General features: G+C 40.7%; 2 protein-coding genes across 11 annotated transcripts in view; both read right to left on the bottom strand.

The window, feature by feature from the left end:
- ST6GALNAC5 (ST6 N-acetylgalactosaminide alpha-2,6-sialyltransferase 5) overlaps positions 1–11,750 on the bottom strand; it is a 163,827-nt gene extending 152,077 nt beyond the window's left edge. The window contains exon 1 of the mRNA XM_064147845.1: positions 11,684–11,750. The gene's annotated coding sequence lies outside the window, so the exon portion shown is untranslated. The remainder of the gene's footprint in view (positions 1–11,683) is intronic.
- The window catches only part of ST6GALNAC3 (ST6 N-acetylgalactosaminide alpha-2,6-sialyltransferase 3), a 295,901-nt gene continuing 287,079 nt past the window's right edge, over positions 10,445–19,266 (bottom strand). For 9 of the 10 annotated variants that reach the window (XM_064147848.1, XM_064147851.1, XM_064147847.1 and 6 more), the window contains 2 exons: positions 18,823–18,930; positions 10,445–16,340 (listed from right to left, as the gene is read on the bottom strand). In XM_064147848.1, the coding sequence (XP_064003918.1) occupies positions 16,154–16,340; positions 18,823–18,930 (295 nt within the window). In that variant the 3' untranslated portion in view covers positions 10,445–16,153. The remainder of the gene's footprint in view (positions 16,341–18,822; positions 18,931–19,266) is intronic. The other variant, XR_010303108.1, reaches the window with a different exon arrangement.

Here is a 19,266-nt window from a genome sequence, read left to right as displayed (position 1 = left end):
GCTTTAGCTATTAATGAATAGCATTTCCCACTTCATAATAAAGCTGGGCCAAAATAACTCACGATCAGGCTGACTTGGTCCAGTGGCCTGTGCTCTCGCTCTCTCTTCTGATGCCTTAGAAGGGTCGTTAAGGTCTACACAAAAGGTGTTAATGGGTGAAGCAGTCCTTTGGAGCACTGGGCTCTTTCTGTATCCAGGCCAGGTGAGGGGGGGAGAAGTCTCAGGCAGGCACGATCTCTAAGGCGGGAACCCCAAAGGCGGGAAGTTCCTCAATATTTATACCCTCCCTAGACAAAGAGCAGAGTTACCACTGCCTAGGCACGAAGACCACAGCCAATCCCAGCCCGATTCCAGCGTGGGCACTGCACGGGCACCCCTTGTGCCGCAAGGGCCCTTTGCTGTCCCCCTTCACGCCTGCAGGGCAAGGCGGGGCAGGGGGGGGACACACAGGCAGCTTTTCCTCTCCCATTCAAGTCACAGAGGGAGAGGAATTTAGGGGTATACAGGATTCCAGGACACTTTCACAGCCTGTAATCTAGTTCTCACCAAAACATTCTAGCTAGCTTCAAACTAGCACACCCCAACCCAAAGTCAGCTGGCTGGGACAAAGGCAGGGTAAAGCTGAGGCTGTTATCTTATGACTCAGCCTCTGGGCATGAATGTAGCTCCCTGGTTGCTTCTGAGACTGGGATGAAGTAAATGAGACCGACAGAAACTTTGCCCAAACAAAGCAAACAGAGCTGTTTGGATCAAAAACCTGTGGAAACAAACCATGTGAACAATCACATGGAAATCATGCAGTCTCTCTCCTACCTTATCGTTCCAATTACATTCTCCTAATCTACAAAATTGAAAGGTAATGAGCAGTATTTCCTTAAACCACATTAAATAACACTGTCAAAATGCAAATTTATTCATTAAGTATAAATGAGTGTGTTAAATATTCATGAATTGTTGCTTGCAGTATATAATTAATCCCATGGTCTGTGTGTCCAAAAGCATTTAGGAGATAAAGAGTTGAGGAGATGGTGCTGTAGAATGATAACATTTAAAGCATGTTTCTAAAAGCAAAGGTCACTGGCCCTTTGGATCCCAAACTATTACCACTGCTTATAATTCATTGTCAGCATGTAGATGTGCTTTCAGGATACCAGGTTTGCATCCTCAAACCTTGCTGTCTAATAATCTATTCAAGGAAAGAAATACTTGAGAACGGAAGGTGCTATTAAATTATCCCATTCCCCACCAGCGTACTCAAATTAATGTGATACTTTCCATATTTTAAAATTCCCAAGTATTGCAAAGCTGCTCTTGAAAAATGATGCAGTTCAACTCCCTGGCCCTGCTGTTCCCACAGAAAGCCTGGTCTGACATTTGTTTGAACCATCACTACAGCTGGCTGCCATTTCAAGTATCATGAAAGATAAAACAAAGGCTTCAGCATCAGAAAAAGACTGGCCTCTTTTTCTCTTTATAGTCATTTGCAGATACAAAGGAAAAAAAAAACTCAAGTCCTGTACTAAGCTTTAAGAATACACTCCCACTGATGCCAACGAGAAATACAGCACATAAGGCACTGGGATGCTATGGCTCAATGTCTTTAGCTTAAATATTCACTCTCTTCTCTGCCTTTCTTAAATTCCCATTGATTCCTTTCATGTACCTGAAATTGCCTTCAAAAATTCTTTGTTAGTCTTCATCATAGTTGTTTTTTTCCTTTTTTTTAAATCTTTGAGGGACTGATAAAAAGAACTGATTTTTTTCAAGACAGCATGAAGAAATAACAACAACAAAAAAAAAAGAATTATCATGTTCATGGTAATTTTACTCCTCAGTCACTTGATGATCTCAAGTTGCTTACTGTATGCAACTTGCAGCAAGTGTAAACTCTGCGGTCTTCCCTTCCTTCCAGCACTTCAGGGGGGTGGAAAATGTGGCAGTGACTTGATCTATAATGTTTTAGTGTATGAGATTTTTTACCATATCATTTCATGTGTGTATGTGAGTGTGTGAATTAATCAGCACAAATCAAAAGTGATTCGTGAGTCCAAGCAACTCAATCTGTTGTTCGCAGCACAGGCCATAGGAACTACATATTTAAGAAGAACTGTGATGCTGTGTTCTGTCCATTTTTCCTCCCATGCTTTTTTCCTTACAAAGAATGCAACCAATTCTATGTCATTTGAGTGCAGACTTGCTTTGCTCATTTGGAGCCAGCAAGAACATTTCTGCAGAGCACGAGCTTGTACTGTACCATGTGGACACATCCTGCAAAGTTAGGTGCTGGAAGAGTTTCAGTTCTATACAGTATCTTCAAGGAAAACATTTGCATGCCTCTCTTCCTAGTTCTTCAGAACTAGTCCATAGGGACAAGGAAGCAATCAGATTTTTTTGGTAGGTGACATCACCATACATCAAGTGTCTTTCATCAATCAAGTCACTAAGATGATAAAGCAATGCAACTTGCGGTGTGTCAGAATAATGAACTGAACACATTTCTGAAGTGCTGACGAAAAGAGGCAATGTGAGACCAAATGGATTTGATTAGTCTTATTTCGAGGCCTGAGCAGTAGCTCTTGATGAACTATAGACACTATAAGATGAAGGCAAAATTGGTCATAGAATGCAGTATAATGTTTCACCGTATCTATTAAACAGGTAAGCCATCAAACCCCATGGCCAGGCAGCTGTGATCCAGACTCTGTTGACACTGTTTACAAGACATTTGTGATAAGTGCTTTTGTTGTAATTAAAAAGCTGTGCAAGTCTACCCAGATGTGTCGTAACCACTACCTTATCTCCTGTGCCAAGACGAGGACAGACCTCACCTGTCAAAGGCAATTAATTTAGAGAGCTCTCCCCTGGACAGGAGAAGAGTTAATCTGAAATTCACTGGTAGTACATTTTGTTTTTTTCCAGTGAACACTACTGGCCCATTGTCACATAATTCCCCCATAGAAATACATAGATTTTGATCAATCTCCTGACAAAACAAGCCAGTTCTTAATCTGTTTCATATTTTGACGTTTCCTCTGCTCACTCTACCTGTTGTCTCAAAATCTGGACTCTGTAGTTTCCAAATTCTGCCAATCTACAGAAGAGATGGGAGATTGTGCTAGTTTGAAGCAAGCTAGAATGTTTTGGTAAAAGAACTAGATAACGGGCAGTGAAATGAAAACAATTGATGTCAACTTCTCTCACAGTCTCACTGAGAACTCTGGGAAGAAGAAAAAAAAACTTTCTCCATTTTGTCTCTCACTCTTGCTTTTGTCTTAGACCGAGACACATCTCATTAACCTTGCTCCTACTAACCTTGCTCCCTAACCTCTTGGCTGCACCTCTATTCTTCCTGAGAACTGGGGTAAGGTTGAGAGGGCCGGGGGAGGTGTTGGGATGGTTTGAGAGCCCCTCCTGGGGACTCAGGTTTCTGGGAGGGGAGTTGTGCTTTTGTATTGTTTATCCTTTGTATATTTCTGTATATAATTGTATATAACTGTATATATTGTAAATAGCTGCTTGTAAATTCTGCTAGCTGTAAATAAATTGCTTCATCTATATTCCCAGAGGCCGTCTGAGTTAGCTGGGGCAAATACAAAGTGTAGGGGGGCGGGGTAACCCCCAAACCGTCACAGAGATGCTGGATAAGGGAAGGGCAACAGACATCATCATTTACCTGGACCCGAGTAAGACATTTGACTCTGTCCCACATGACATCCTGGTCACCAAACTGAAAAAACACAGAGTTGATGGGGGGAGCATTGCTGGATAAGGAATTGGCTGGATGGCTGCAAACAGAGAATTGTGATCAACAGCACAATGTCCACCTGGAGACCAGTGCCAAGTGGTGTCCCTCAGAGGTCAGCGCTGGCACCAGTGCTGTTAACATCTTTGTCAGTGATATGGACGGAGGAATCGAGTGCACCCTCAGCAGGTTTGCAGGTGACACCAAGCTGTGTGGCACAGTCGACTTGCTAGAGGGCAGAAATCCATCCAGAGGGACCTGGACAGGCTGGAGAGGTGGGCCCAGGTCAGCCTCATGACATTCAACACGGACAAGTGTAAGGTCCTGCACCTGGGTTGGTGCAATCCCAAGCACAGCTCCAGGCTGGGTGGCGAATGGCTGACAGCAGCCCTGAGGAGAAGGACCTGGGAGTCTTGGTTGATGAAAAGCTCAACATGAGCCAGCAGTGTGAGTGCAGCCCAGGCAGCAACTGTGTGCTGGGCTGCAGCAAGAGCAGTGTGGCCAGCAGGGCAAGGGAGATGATTCTCCCCCTTTACTCTGCTCTTGTCAGACCTCACACGGAGTACTGTGTGCAGTTCTGGAGCCCCCAACACAAGAAGGACATCAAACTGTTGGAAGTAAGTCCAGAGGAGGGCCACGAAGATGATCAAAGGTCTGGAGCAGTTCTGCTATGAGGACAGGCTACGAGAGTTGGGGATCTTCAGCCTGAAGAAGAAAAGGCTTCAAGGAGACCTTGTAGTAGCCTTCCAGTATCTGAAGGGGACCTACAGGAGGACTGAGGAGGAACTATTTACAAAGTCTTGTAATGACAGAACAAGGAGTAATGGGTTTAAACTGGCAGAGGGGAGATTTAGACTACAAGTTAGGAAGAAGTTCTTTCCAGTGAGGGTGGTGAAACACTGGAACAGGCACCATCTCCCTGGGCAGCCCATTCCAACGGCAAATCACTCTCTCTGGGAAGAACTTCCTCCTAACATCCAGCCTATACGTCCTCTGGCACAACTTGAGACTGTGTCCCCTTGTCCTGTAGCTGGTTGCCTGGCAGAAGAGACCAACTCCCACCTGTCTACAGCCTCCCTTCAGTTAGGTGTAGACAGCCATGAGGTCACCCCCGAGCCTCCTGTTCTCCAGGCTAAACAAGCCCAGATTCCTCACTGGAAAGACTTTTTGCAAAACAAAAGCAGGTAACAGTACAGTGTTCCTGCACAGCCTGAACTCAAGATACATCTTTAAGATGAACAGATGATCCTTGCTTTCTGAGACTGGACATCTGTGATTACACATTAAGCATCAGTGATTTTGCTTCATAGGAGTTGTCTCACAGATCTTAGACAAGTTCAGCAAGCCCTAAACGTTGCTGAAGAAGAAAAATGCCTGCATGATCTGCTTGGATATTAACCTTGGCTGACAAATGAAGCAAGACAGAAAAAAACAGATTCTAAACATAGAGCATCTGGTTGTGATGCAGGTGAAAGGGTGGTACTGTTCGGGTGGTCTCCTGTACAGTAGAAAGCCAAATAGCCTCCCTGCTAGGGAGGAGGCAAAAAATGATTGCTGAAAGGGCAACTGATGGAAAGAAAACAACAAATCCAAACAGAACCCCACACATATGAGTCCTCATTAGGCATGAAATAAAGGTCACAAAATTAATCAAGGATGTGAAAGTAATAGATTTTCTGTAAACCAATGCTAAATAAACTGAGTCAAAAGGAAAGGAATCAGAATTACCTATTTATAAATTCATCATAGCTGGTATTACTGATACAAGATGGGAAGAACTGCATAGCTGGAACACTAAAATCAATGGTTATAACCTATTTTCAATGGATTAAGTAGAAAGAAATGGAAGAAGAGTGGAACTCCACAGTAAGAAAAGGAATAGTCTGTTTTCAGGACACAGGTAGCTCAGAAGCAAATGATCTTGAATGCAATGGATCAATACTCTTAACAGAAAAAACATTAGATGGGATAGTAGCTGCTGTGTGCAAATCACAGAAGAGAGCAGTATGACTGGATGTCTTTGCACCTTCTGTAATGTGTAGGAGCAAAACAAGCTGTCCTATTATCTATCTGCCTGACATATGCCTGAAGTTTCATGATGCTGGTACCAATGCAGGTTTTTTGAACATTATATATGGACATTTCTTAAACCAAAAAGGAAAAATCTCCTATTGTGAGAATTTTATGCAAGGTGTCATTTCACAAATAATTAAAAGACATCAGGGGAATTGATGAGAGTGCTGAATGGTAGTGATGATAGCTTGATTGCTCTTTATGAACATAATGAGAATGAAGTACAAACAGTAATATGGATGAGGCAGTCTTCTTACCATACAGAAGCTTACTGTAACAAAGAGTCAGCTAGAAGAGGGGACTGATCCATAACTAGAAAATACAAGTATTTAATAGCAAAAAAAGATTAGGAAAGAAAGCTTTATGTATATAAAAAAAAAAATCTACCTCAAAGGGTTAAGGAAAATCCTTACATAATTGTAAATCAATTAAATGAAGAAACAAAATTGATAATGCTGCATATAGAGTAGAATTAAGGAATTACATAAATAATTTCTCCATCAGAAGTAGTCAAGTTGTAAAGAAAAATTTGTGGGCAGAGAATTAAGGACAATACTCTTCAAATACATTAGGAATCCTGACAGTGCTTACCAGTTATTTATCAGATTGGAGCGTGGAAGATTTGTTAAGAGCAATGAAGACAAGAATGAAGTGCTCAATAAGTATTTGTGTTCGGTATTTAAGAAAAAGACAGAAAATTAGTGATGCCCTGTGAGGATGATGAACTACCAGGCAACAAAAGACCCTCAAAGAAAAACAGAAGCTGCCCAAGTGAGAAATATTTGTATTGGAAACTTCAGGTAACTTGCATTCAAGGGCTGTTAAAAAGCTGACAAAGGAACTTCTGTTGTTATTACTGTTTATTGCCAAGTCTTGGAACAATTGGGAAAGTTCCAGAAAGCTGGAGGAAAACTTATGTTGTGTTAATATTTAAGAAGGATAAACTTAATGACCTAGATAATTACAGTCCTGTCAGTCTGAAATTGATCTGGAGCACAGTAATGGAATGGCTGACAGGGGACTCAATTACTAACTAATTAAAGAGAAGAAATATGGTAAATGCCAATCTAAGTACAATATGGAACACAGACACTGTCAAATGCATTTGCTGGCTTTTTTTTTTTTCCATTGTGACTACAAGCAAAACACAACACTGTTGATATATTTGACTCCATATGACATTTGATGTGGTTTTCATGACATTTCAGTTAAGAAACAATGATAATACACATGTGACATGTCGCACATTAAATGAATTTAATACTGGTTCACTGACATTTCAAAATGTGAATTTAAGTGGGGAATGATCACAGAGGAGGTAGTCTGCTGGGATAGCTTCCTGGGCATAGTCCAGTTTCCATTTTTGTCATCAGTTCAGGAGAGACTCCAAAGGTTTGCAGAAGACTTATTAAGGAAGAAGTTGGCAATAAAAAGAGGAGATCACTGACACTAGTTGACAAGAATTACTGAGTGATTTGATGTAAACTAGTTAAACAAGGTCCAAATGTAAAGTCAGAGGAACCAACACTTCAACAGGATAAGATGGCTAGTCTGTAAGGGTTTGAAAAGGACTAAGATGGATAGATCAACAACTAAATGAATTTTTAACTTATTTGTTTTGCTGACAAATAAATAAATTCTCATTCACTTCCTATACCACTTGTATTAAGCATGAATGTACTTCAGAGCAATGTACAAACCCAACTGTCCTGCCTGGAAAAAGGGTGAAATGAATCCATATTACATCATAGCGTTAATATGCATTCACAGCTCACGCTCTAATGGCTCTGAAGGGAACATTCAGAGTATGTCTGAAAAATAACACACAAATTCTTAACAAGCCCCTTGGCAGCACATCAAATCTGAAGGACCCTCAAAGCTGAGCATGAGAATAGCACTTCTTCCCTTTATACAGTTTTATACCACAGAAATTATCTTTTTCCTTCCGCTCCTTGCAGTGACTGACAAAATAGCCCAGTTCATGAAGGAATCACAGAAAGTTAGGGGTTAGAAGGGACATGGAAAGACCACTGAGTCTGACCCCCTCCTGCCAGAGCAGGATCATCTAGAGTAGGTCACAGGAATGCATCCAGGAGTGTTTTGAATGTCTCCAGAGAAGAAGACTCCACAAGCAAATCTCTGTGCCATGAGTACCTGAGTACCAGAATCTGGCCCAAAATTAGATGTTAACATTTGCTGCATTTTATATGCCAGTGCTGACAAGCACACCTGGAATCTCCAGCCCTTTCACAAACCCTGTTTGCCTATGCATGTTTAATTTTGCACATACAGCCCAAACTAAAATTCACACAGTGAAAACTGTTGCTTTTTAACTAAGTTCTTAGCTGAGCAACGAAACAGGAAAACGAGAGGCTAGTTAGAGGCTAGAGGAGATCTTTTCCTCTCTTAACACTGTGGAGTCCTCTGCTTGATAGAAAAGAAGTTATGTAGGTCCTCCTCTAATCTCTAAAGTAGACATCTGCACCTTTTCAGGAGATGAAATCTCTCCCCCAGACCTTCAATATTACACACTTCTCCCAAGCATGGGCTGAAGGTCCATTCTCAAGGGTTTCAGAGACAACTTCTGCAAGTTCTCTGTGCTTGAAGAGACTGCCTGAAGGGTGTACCCTTTATGGATAGGATCCGATGTGCCTTTTCTACAGATCTCCAGTTCTGTGTGCATGTGTGTGTGTGCAATGTGCATTTTAACACAGAGAAACAAAACCAGGAGTTACTGTAAGGGTAGGCTTTGTGGCTGAGTTTAGCCAACATTACTGGATATGTTTAGGAGACATGCCTTAAAGTGTCTGTAAAATCAATTAAGAAACAGTTTAGGCAGTTCGGGTTTGCATGTAGCAAGTTATAATACTTTCTAGAGCAGAAATTTTGTTTCTTTGAGTTCAGTGAACTGTCAGTTATTTTTAGAATGGCATACTCATAAACAATAATAAAAGTACAACATCATATGTAGTAAATTATATTAGGCAACTGGAAAGTTGTATACATTTATTCATATTTTAAAACAACCCAGGCACATACATAGAATCACATTCTCCAAATGAAGGGGAAAACCTAAGTAGCATATAGCAAGAAAGCACAGGGCAGAACAGCTAAAAGTACAAATAGTATGAAAGTTTCCTAAGTCTACAGTGAGATCTACTATGAATACACTTGTCAGCGTTATAAAAAGGCAACCAAAGAATACACATAATAAATAACATAACATGAACTTTCCAAGTGAGTCTGTTAGCAGCACAGAGTAGTAACTGTGTGAGAATGGAAAGATGCTTGTACACTGTATATACATATGCACACATACACAGATACAACTGGAAGCCCAAAAGAGCAAAAATACTCTGGGAAAATGAAGAAGGAAACTGCAATGTGTGATGCAGTATATAAAACCAATGTATGCACTAGCAAGCATCCAGCATGTTCCTGATGAAATCACGCTCACAAGTGGAATCAGAGTTAACTCTTCATCAAGCTAAGAAATTTCCTCGCTGGGTTACTGTGTTCTACAACACTTTCCTGACTTACGGAGAGCGTTTGGATGCTAATTTAAGGAAGAGTCAAGAGCTCTCGATTCTCATGATCTGACAGGAGGAATCAGATCACAGATTTGAAAGAAAAATACCTACGCAGAAAAATACCCATGCAAAGATCCTGGAGGGGAGGAGTAGGGGTGAGGGAAACTCAACAAAGGTATCTACTTAGCCAAAAGATGGTCTGTCAGAAATTTTACTTTCCTGTGGGCCAGTACAGTACAGCAGCCTCACTTAACAAGCTTTAGTTTTCCTGGAGTTTTCCTGGAGATGTGAACTAGATTCCATTTAGATGAAACCAAAAGATATGCTCCAATCGCTAGCAGCACTTACCCACGAGACCAAGCCAGAGACTGTGTATGGTGTGGAGATCAGGTCCTTGGTACCGAGTTTCAAGGTACAGCTACGTTTCAGCTGAGCTAACTCCTCACTAATGTAGACATAAACTTTGGAAATACACAGAGCAGTCATGAATCAAGATTCACTAGAACCTACAGTTATCTGATGTAAATTAGTCTTTTTGTTCTTACTTGCCACTACTTGGTAAAAAACCTTTACTGGCAGACAGTCTTTGTTTTCACACGTGTGTGTGTATGTGTGCATCTGTGTATATGAAGGGGAGAGACAAACAGCCAAAAGTGCAGTGAGAACACATTTTTTCTCCCTTTGGCCATCCTCAGAAATGCTATTTTCAGCAGTGATAATACGAAAAAACTGCAGGCATCTTAGCCAATCTTCTACATGTGCAATTCCTGTTAAAAAATGCTCCCATAAATGTAAAAATAATGTGATTGCTTAACACTCTCCTTGTCAATGAAGTCACTACAAAGTTACACTCCGGTGTCAGCTTTCCTTGTAACAGAATGTAGTATTGTGCCTGTGAGCACTAGAATAGGTTCACAGAAGCAAGTTTAGCTATTTCTGATATTCCAGTGAAAAAAAGAAATGTCATGTTTACTAAATATGTCCTGACTGGTTTCAGTGGTTGCTGCCAGCTGCGAATGGCACTTACAGAGCTCCAGCAAAGTGCTCTCAGCAACATATGATAGGAGAAAGAAAACAGCACTACTTCCGTCACTTAAACTTAGTTTACACATAACTTACATTATTTATTATAGTGCCAGAATAAAATGTGTAACATGCTATCATGCATAATACATGGTAAGAACATGCATTAGTTCAAGTTTACAGTCTCTTTAGGGCCAGTAAATCAGAACAGCAGTGGCAGATGCTGACAGCTGTGTATCTTGTGGAAAACACAGAAACAGCAGCAAGCAATACAAAAAAAAGACATGAAATCAGCTGTTTAAGATACCTGTAAAGTGGTGATTCTGTGAATCAGTCATGAAAGTAGTAACCAAACCCAGTGGTATCGTTCCCACCACATTCAAAGACACCAAGTTCAGCACATGAGGTGAGACTGACACAAGGAAGATCACAAGTGCCCCTGCTCCAACAAACATCACTCCTCAGCCCCAGGTTAGCATCACCACTCTCCTAGACCTGCAGAAGCAGAGGATGTGGCATATTCTGTGCAGCTCACAGGCTGCATAATTTAGCTGGAGAATGCACTTCATCCAGTGGGGCTGGAAAGGGCTCTAAGCTGTCACTGTGGTGGGAGTCTATAAAAGCTGGGGGAGCAGACCCAAATACGCCATACAGTTTATGATGGCTTTCACAGCAGCCCTGTTTCAGTGCTGAGGGACCCTCTCTCACTTCTTCAGCCCTTTTCTGAAGGGTTTGCCTAGAAAACTGCCACTCCGAACAGACACAGGAGACTTCAGGAGATTACGCGACAGGAGGTTTACGAGAAGCTTTTCTCCATGTCATTAGCTACACCTCACAACAACAGCCGAAAGAGAAGACCAGAAAAAGAACCTGATAGCTGGCTAACCACCATGTCATTCTTCACTCCTCTAGGTTAACTCACATTCCTTTGCATCCTCTCAGGAAAGAAAGAAGAGAATAAGACACAAGTGCTGAAAACGAAACACTTTCTCCTCACAAGAGCTATGCCCGGCCAGGAAAACCAGGCCTTCTCGGTAACACACTGCTTGCTGTTGTATACAGCACACCACAGTGTCCACAGACAGCTCCTGGGTGACCAATCCTTTGGCACTAACACAGAGTTTTATTGTTTCAGGTACTTTAAGACTTATAATAAACAAACCCCAGACCTCCTTGAGCACAACTGAAGATGTATGCTATGTCTGAAACGCATGCTGAAAAAGCATTAATATGCAAAGTGCTTCTGATTTGCTACTTACTGAAGGCATAATCCAGTTATAAACCACAAGTGATTAATTGTTTAATTCTTACTTACCTGGACATATCCTCTGGTTGAGTATCTCTGCTCTGCTATAGCTGTCCTTGTGTCTGGTCCTACTTTGGCCAGCCCATGAAGCAGGTGGGAAAAAGACCACCTGCCCCAGCCCTCAAGTGCTCCTCTTCATTAACTAGGCAAAGCACTGCCTGCAGGTGGCACTTCTCAAACAAAACACTGCTTGCTTTAGCACCCAGGAGTGCTACTGGGGTGGGTGGTGTACTCATGAGCTTGCTAAGTGATTTCCATTAGTTTTGAATTGAGCCCTCAGAGACTCCTAAATCAGTGAATCTTCAGATAATTTGAGTCAGGCTGTCTTCTTCATCTCTGGTGTTGCTCATACAGAAACCTTTCAGCACACAAAATCTACCTATGCTTTTCCCTGTAAAGGGCATGTTTAGCCATTGCTACTAATTCCTACTGGAAAGAATGGGACAATTGTTCTACACAGGAGCTAAAGGCATTTGTAGAAACTTTGCTAAAGTACTTCCAGGAGAGATCAATGGTTAATCCTCTCTTAGAGCACTTTTATGAGCATTTTAAAGAAGCTGGAAGACCATCTGCTCCTATGTAGAGCTCTTCCTCAGTCCTTCCTGCTAACTGATGTAACTGATACGAGCAGTCTGCAGATGGAGCCTCCCAACCCAGATGGAAAGGGAATTTGGTTGGGTATATAAACTGCTTTTTTCCTCTTTGTGAAGAGGCCTTAGTATAAGCAGAGGGATGTGATCTGGACATCTAGTGGGGATGAAAATGTTGGGATCTATCTGCTGTGTCTGTTTGGAAAAACAAAACCCATTTTTAAAAAATATTGTTCAGTTAATTACCTGTGAATCAGTAATTAGCCAATCAAAAAGGTTTTTTTTTTTTTTACCTTGTGAAAATTTCTGCTATTTAAAACTTTTTTTCCCCCTTAAAAAATATTAAACCAGAAGATAGCATAACATAAAACATAATGTGTATTAAAAATTAAACATTTATTAAAAGCAAACCTACAGCTAGCCTAATTATATATTTTTTTTTCCTTTGGAAAATATATTTTAAAAAGCTGGTAAAAATAGAAGAGAAAACATTTGGTGACTATTTAGCTAACTGATGGGAAAAAAAAAAAAGCCAAGTTATTTGTGACTACTCCTCTATTAGCAATAACATGAAGAACTATTTTGAAAACCTCAGGTAAACTCCCTGCTTGTTTTATACACATGAGTAGTTGATTAAAATAGGACTGCTCAAGTGAATAAGCAATTAGGACCTGATTACATTCAGGTAAACTGTAGTAGGCTTTACTTTAAAGAATTAATAAATGATTCTCAGCTGATGTCTTAACTGCCCTCAGAAGGTGAATCATCAAGGTCTCTTACTACACACCCAAGGACTAAGATTCTTTCTTCAGTGTTGCAGTGTGGAGTTTAAAGAGATTTTGTAAAATCATCTTTAACACAGTGGTCACAGTTTCTTATTCATATAATGAAAATCATGCAAATATGTGTTTATTTTATGCGAAGGACAGGCTCATCTAAATAATGGAACTGATGTTCATTTACTCTGGTGTGAATGAAGCCTGCTGCAATGTTTCTAAAAGTGGTTCTGCTCCTACTACAAATTCAAGCAGAGAGCAACACTTTGCTCTGTGACAGCTACACTCTAATGACAATCTCAATTTTGCTGTACATTTAGCTGTTCTTAGAGCTGTGTTTTCTGTAGCTAGCCTTTGCATGAGGTGTTTCATACAGCATGCAAGCACTTTACAAAGAGCTTCAGTATGAAGCAGTTTATTTTATGGCAGATTCATGGTGATTTTGAAAGTCTTAATTATCCTAAAAACTTTCTCAGGCTTAAAAACTAACATGCACATGAACTCAGTCTGAGCAGAACCCTACACTCCGTTCATTCAGGAGAAAGACTGTGCTTCGTGAGAACACCTCTCATGTAAGTCTGTCCAGCCTAACTGCATTTGTGTGTACAGCACTTTCATAGCAACTTTTTGTTAATCCAAAACCCTTCTAAGTACAAGTTTAACCTGACTTCTTTCAGCTCTCCTTCCTGCATGGAAGCTACCTTTTTGTCCCAAGATGCCCTGTACACTACGTGTGGAACACTCCCCCTAGTCCTGCATTCTTTAAATCCTGCATCACAAATTTATTAGCTTTCTGTCTCTCCAGCCATCCATCTGAACTCAAAAGGTGCACATGGCAATAAATTTAGCTCATAGTTTTTGGCTACTACAGTTCTTCATTTATGACCTTTCCCCCTCTTGATTTTGTCCCATGCTATATTAGCCTACAATCAATTTTGAACCCCAGGGACAAAAAGCAGCCACTTTAAATTATTTGCATATTATAGTGTTGTCTGAAGGCTTCAGATAATTTGGGCACCGCTTCTGCAAGGCATTATACAAATACATTGCAAATGAGAATACCAGTCTCAAGAGCTTACAAGAAATCAATCAGGACAGGGAGTAGGAAAATATTACTGTTCTGTTCCAAAAAATAAAGTGAGACACCAAGTCATGCAAGAAGCCTGTATCTGAATACAGACTTTTATCTGGGGTTGTAAGTATGGCCACAGCCTTTGTCTGAAAGCCATCATGAACACTGACAGCACCAAAGTAAGCAGTGAAAAGCTGAGCTACAATAAAAATAAAATCAGGGAGCTACACTTGCTGTAGAAAATAGAAGAGGTAAGAGAGATGACACCCTGGCATCACCTACCAACAAGAACAACATAACAATGATCAGGAGGAGGAACCATGGTGAAGAAATTTCCTCTCCATCCTAAGAGTTGCAGCTGCTGATGAGAGAATATATATGCCACAAACATATAAAATATAGATTTATATATACAAATATACAATAGGAAATAGTCAGTATACAAATACTTACATGTAAAAATAGCTTTTTGTTTTCCCCTTTTGATGATTTACAAAAGCATACAAAGTTTCCTGTTGGTTAAAGTAGTGTGAGTAAACCCTGTGTGTCATGTTCCACACATCGTTCTTTCAAGTGTTCACAGTATTGGCTATTACAGTGTTGAATCTGACATTCCAGATGTTAAAATATTCACAGGACACATTTCATCAATTTAAATACAGTTTAAATGAAGCTCATGTGTGTAGTTGAACGATGGTCATCTTACACATGAGCCTGCTGCAGTTGAAAACTTTCCATGGCAGTAAGCTTGGAAATATGTGTTTCAACTAGAGATGAGTATACTTTAAAATTCTTGAGCTGCCTCTTGATGTGCAGATAATACTGCGAGGCAGTGAGTCCTTTCAACTCCATCTGAAGCAATGCAAGCTGAGAGAACTCAGTACTACAAATTGTTCTCAGTAGGAAAGCAGATGCACAGAACAATTCGCCATCAGATCCAGACATGCTGTCACTTTCTTCAAATACCCAACAGACAAGAGTAAATGACAGATACCACTGTTTCTGTGTTAAGAATAAATGCTCTGTAGCATTTCTCATCAGGAAAGTGCTTTGTAGACTTAAATTAACCCTCACAGTTCCCTTGTGAGGTAGATACTATCCCTTTTTAAAGATGGAGAAACTGGAGATCTGAAATAAAGTATGGCTGCATGAGAAATACATGTCAAAACACTAGGGTTTGGATGTCGAAACAACTCAAAGGCACAAGTGGAGTAAATGAAGATTCTCATGAGACAACTTCACACCTACCAGTTTGGGCACTGACAGCAAGCTAGGTACCACAGCCAAATGTTCAGCATGGGCTGCAAAACAGTCTTTGCTAAGTGCCATACTGCTGAAGCTAAACTGTGGGACAATGACCTCAAAAAGTAGAAAAAACGTCATCCAAGCTGGTGCAACTGGACCAGGGTAGAAGGAAGCTGCATTTCAGAAGTTAGGAGTTAATTTGGAACCTTCAGTAAATAATACCTTCTCATGCAAGAGTTATGTACAGTTCGAGAACCATGTATAGCTCATCTCTGATTTGACTGTATAGGCAAGTGCTCACCTACATCTAATGTATTTAGGTGGAGTTTTTAATTTACTAATTCATAGACCTTGGAGGTCTTTATTTTTCCTTATATTTCTTTTGTAGACAATTTCTACAAATAGGCCACAAATAGGGCTGCAGGACTGCAAATGAGCTATAAATAATTATGTTAATAAAGTGATGGACAAGCTTTAAGGAACCACCATGTTCTTGGTGTGCACCTGTATATACAGGAAATCTCATCTCTCTTTGACTGCTACTGCCTTGAAGTAAAAATCCAGTTAAAGTATAAAGTGCATTGTGTGGAATAAACCCCTAAGAAATAACAAACAATGTGTCTGCCTTCCACAGATGATTAATTTTGCTTAACAGCCAAACCATCATCCTCTTTGTCTTCTAGATTTTAGTTTAGTGTTACCCAGGCTGAGAAAGGCCAGCCAGATGTAAGCAAAATTACTGTAAACTGAGACATTCTTGTAATATGCTGTTAAAGGAGAGTTAACAAAACCAGTATCAAGACACTGTCCAGTTGGGGTGTGTAAATATTATTGTGTGCTTCTTGGCCCATTTAGCAAATACTTTCTTTTCCGTGATAAACCTGTGGCCTCCATATGGAGCATTCTCATGCAGGAAGTATTCCTCACACTCATCTCTTCCTGGCTCGTAATAGTGGTAGGGAACTTTACGAAAACCTTCTGACCTAGTGGGGGGGAAAAAAGATACACCTGAGTATTATTTCCAAGGAAAACATTAACACAAACTGCACCCAAACCCTCCCCATGTGCCAGCACCTGAGCTCCTTTGTTAGCCTGCGTAAGGGCTTTCATTACAGCATGATTGCTATGAATTTTCCTATATAAAATGAAGCTAACTGTATCTGTCAACACAGAATGCTCTCTGATATCAGTCAGAAGCTGACAGGCTGGTTCTTATGGGCACTGCACCTTTTGTTTAACCTGGGAGAACTCAGTCTGTAAGGCTCTGTCCACAAGCAAACTCTGCTGGAACACCTTTGCTATGACGATAGGCTGAGGGGAGTGGGGGTTGTTCAGCCTAGAAAAGAGAAGACTCCAGGAGCATCTTATAGCTGCCTCTCAATACCTGAAGGGGTCCTACAGGAAGGCTGCAGAGGGATTTTTCACGAGGGTGTCTGGCAATAGGACAAGGTGGAATGGTTTTAAATTGAGACAGATTAGATTTATTTAGACTGGATCTTAGGAAGAAGTTCTTCAGTATGAGGGTGGTGAACCTCTGAAATAGGCTGCCCAGGGAGGTTGTGGATTACAGGATCACAGGATGTTAGGGGTTGGAAGGGACCCAAGGAGATCATGGAGCCCAAGCCCCCTGCCAGAGCAGGACCATACAATCTAGCTCAGGTCACAGAGGAATGCACCCAGACAGGCCTTGCAAGTCTCCAGAGAAGGAGACTCTGCAACCTCTCTGTTCCACTGCTCTGTGATCCTTACAGTAAAGAAGTTCCCCCTTGTGTTGAGGTGGAACCTCCTGTGCTGCAGCTTCCATCTGTTGCTTATTGTCCTGTCACAGGGAGCAAGTGAGCAGAGCCTGTCCCCCATCTCCTAACCCCCAGCCCTCAGATATTTATAAACATTTATTAGATCCCCTCTCAGTCTTCTCTTCTCCAGACTAAAAAGCCCCAGGTCTCTCAGTCTCTCCTCATAAGGCAGTGTTCCAGCCCCCTAATCATCCTCATAGCCTTCCATTGGAGTCTCTCCAGCAGATCCCTGTCCCTCTTAAACTGGATGGCTCCTTCCTGGGAGAGTTGAAGACCAGGTTGGATAAGCAACTGAGTCTAGTTGAGAGGTGTTCCTGCCCATTGTAGGGAGGTTGGGATAGATGACCTCTAAGGTCCCTTCCAACCTAAGCCATTCTATGACTCAGTGAATAGTTCCAGCTATTGAAACTTGTTCTTGAACTGGTTGAATAATGCAGTCATAAGAATAACATACATTATAAATAGATACTAGAGTCAGAAGTGCAGCATTAAGTAAACCCATCCTTCCCTGCTGTCAACAGACTGAAGTGTTATCATGCTGTTTACTGGTTTTACATCAGGGTTGTGTGATGCCAGCTTGGCTGAACTCTGTGAGGACAACTTTAGCCTTGTCACCTCTCATTTCAGGCCACCTATTGTGTTTTCATAACAAAGAACAACATATGTTCTTTCCATCTGGATGACTCAATCAGTGAGATCTGCAAGTTCTAAAAAGTCAGCTTTTGATGCTAAGATATTCTAATTAAACAGCTGTGACTCAAATTCCTTCCACCCCCCCCACTTTTGTTTTTAAGGGTCTGCCAGGAATGAGTCCCACACTGGAGTAACCCCAAATTGTCAAGAGAGCGTTTGTACAAAGACTTTACTCTAGGAGCTGAGGACCCACTGGACTGGTTACACACAAGGCTTGAACCAGCCTAGGTACATAAGAATAAATTTCTACTAGTAGCATACACTGTTTATGGCATTTCCTGCTTTTCTGGGTGAGGAATAGTTTCATTTTATATTATTCTATCACACACTGTAGATTAAAGCATTTAATTTGGACTTTTAAAAGTCCTGTTTATTGTTACACTTCTGACAACAGGATTAATCCACTGTCACCATCAGGTCACTAACAGTAGTTGGCTGGAATTTACATGAGTTTATTGTGATAAAGCTCTCAGGACTTGTTTTATTATCTCATTAGAAACCCCCTATGACTCAGAGGAAGCCATATATAACCTAGCAAGTTCAAGCAAGTTGCTCATTGGTGGTGAAATGTATTTTCAGGTAACTATCCTAGACTAATCAGGTGTATTTGGTATTCAGGGAACTAATACATTTTTATTTCCCCTGTGGATTTGCTGCAGCAATAGCAGCAAGTACATTTTGCCAGAAGAGTATGAACATACTTTGTTTCCAGAGTATTCAGAAGCTGCAAAAGATCTTTGATTAAAAATAGTTCCTTATGACATCTGATGTTAGGCTTTGTAGTTGTGTTTATTTTACCAACAGCACATGCCATATCAGGACTAAAGATGCTGACAACAGTGTCACATCAACGCAAAACACTGGCAAATGGCTGCCTGATCCATTTTTTTTGGATTTATGATATTAAAATGAATTGTGAAATTTTGACAAGACATCAGAATTGTAGATGCATGAAAATAATTTCCTGTGATCTTACTTGCAATAGGTGTCATTTATCATCCCATAGACGTGAACTCCATAGCAGGCATCCATAGCCAAAATTAAGGTAAACCAGCCCGTACTGAGATATGAACCCGACTGGACTCTGTAAAAATACAACATACACAAAACAAATTGGAATGAGAAATTATCAGTGCTTTATCAAAGAAATATAATCCATTACCTGTGACAAAAGGCATTAAGCAACTTGACAATCTGTCAAAACCATACAATTATTTTGAATTATTTATAGATATGCTCTCATTCTTTGCTGCTTGGGGCCTCAAGCTATTGTCTACAGAAAAAAAAAATAACATGTTAAGTATGTGCAGTCAAACAAAGCATCTTCCATAAGATAGAAAATATTTTTACATCTGAAAGACAACAATTAATAGAACGTGTAAAATGGAATATAGTTCACCAAAAGGGAGCACTGGAACAG

Source organism: Pogoniulus pusillus, chromosome 8 (assembly GCF_015220805.1).
Source record: "Pogoniulus pusillus isolate bPogPus1 chromosome 8, bPogPus1.pri, whole genome shotgun sequence".
In the NCBI taxonomy this organism is placed as follows: domain Eukaryota; kingdom Metazoa; phylum Chordata; class Aves; order Piciformes; family Lybiidae; genus Pogoniulus; species Pogoniulus pusillus.
The sequence above is the reverse complement of the archived record's forward strand: the minus strand, read 5'-3'. Positions and strand labels throughout refer to the sequence as shown.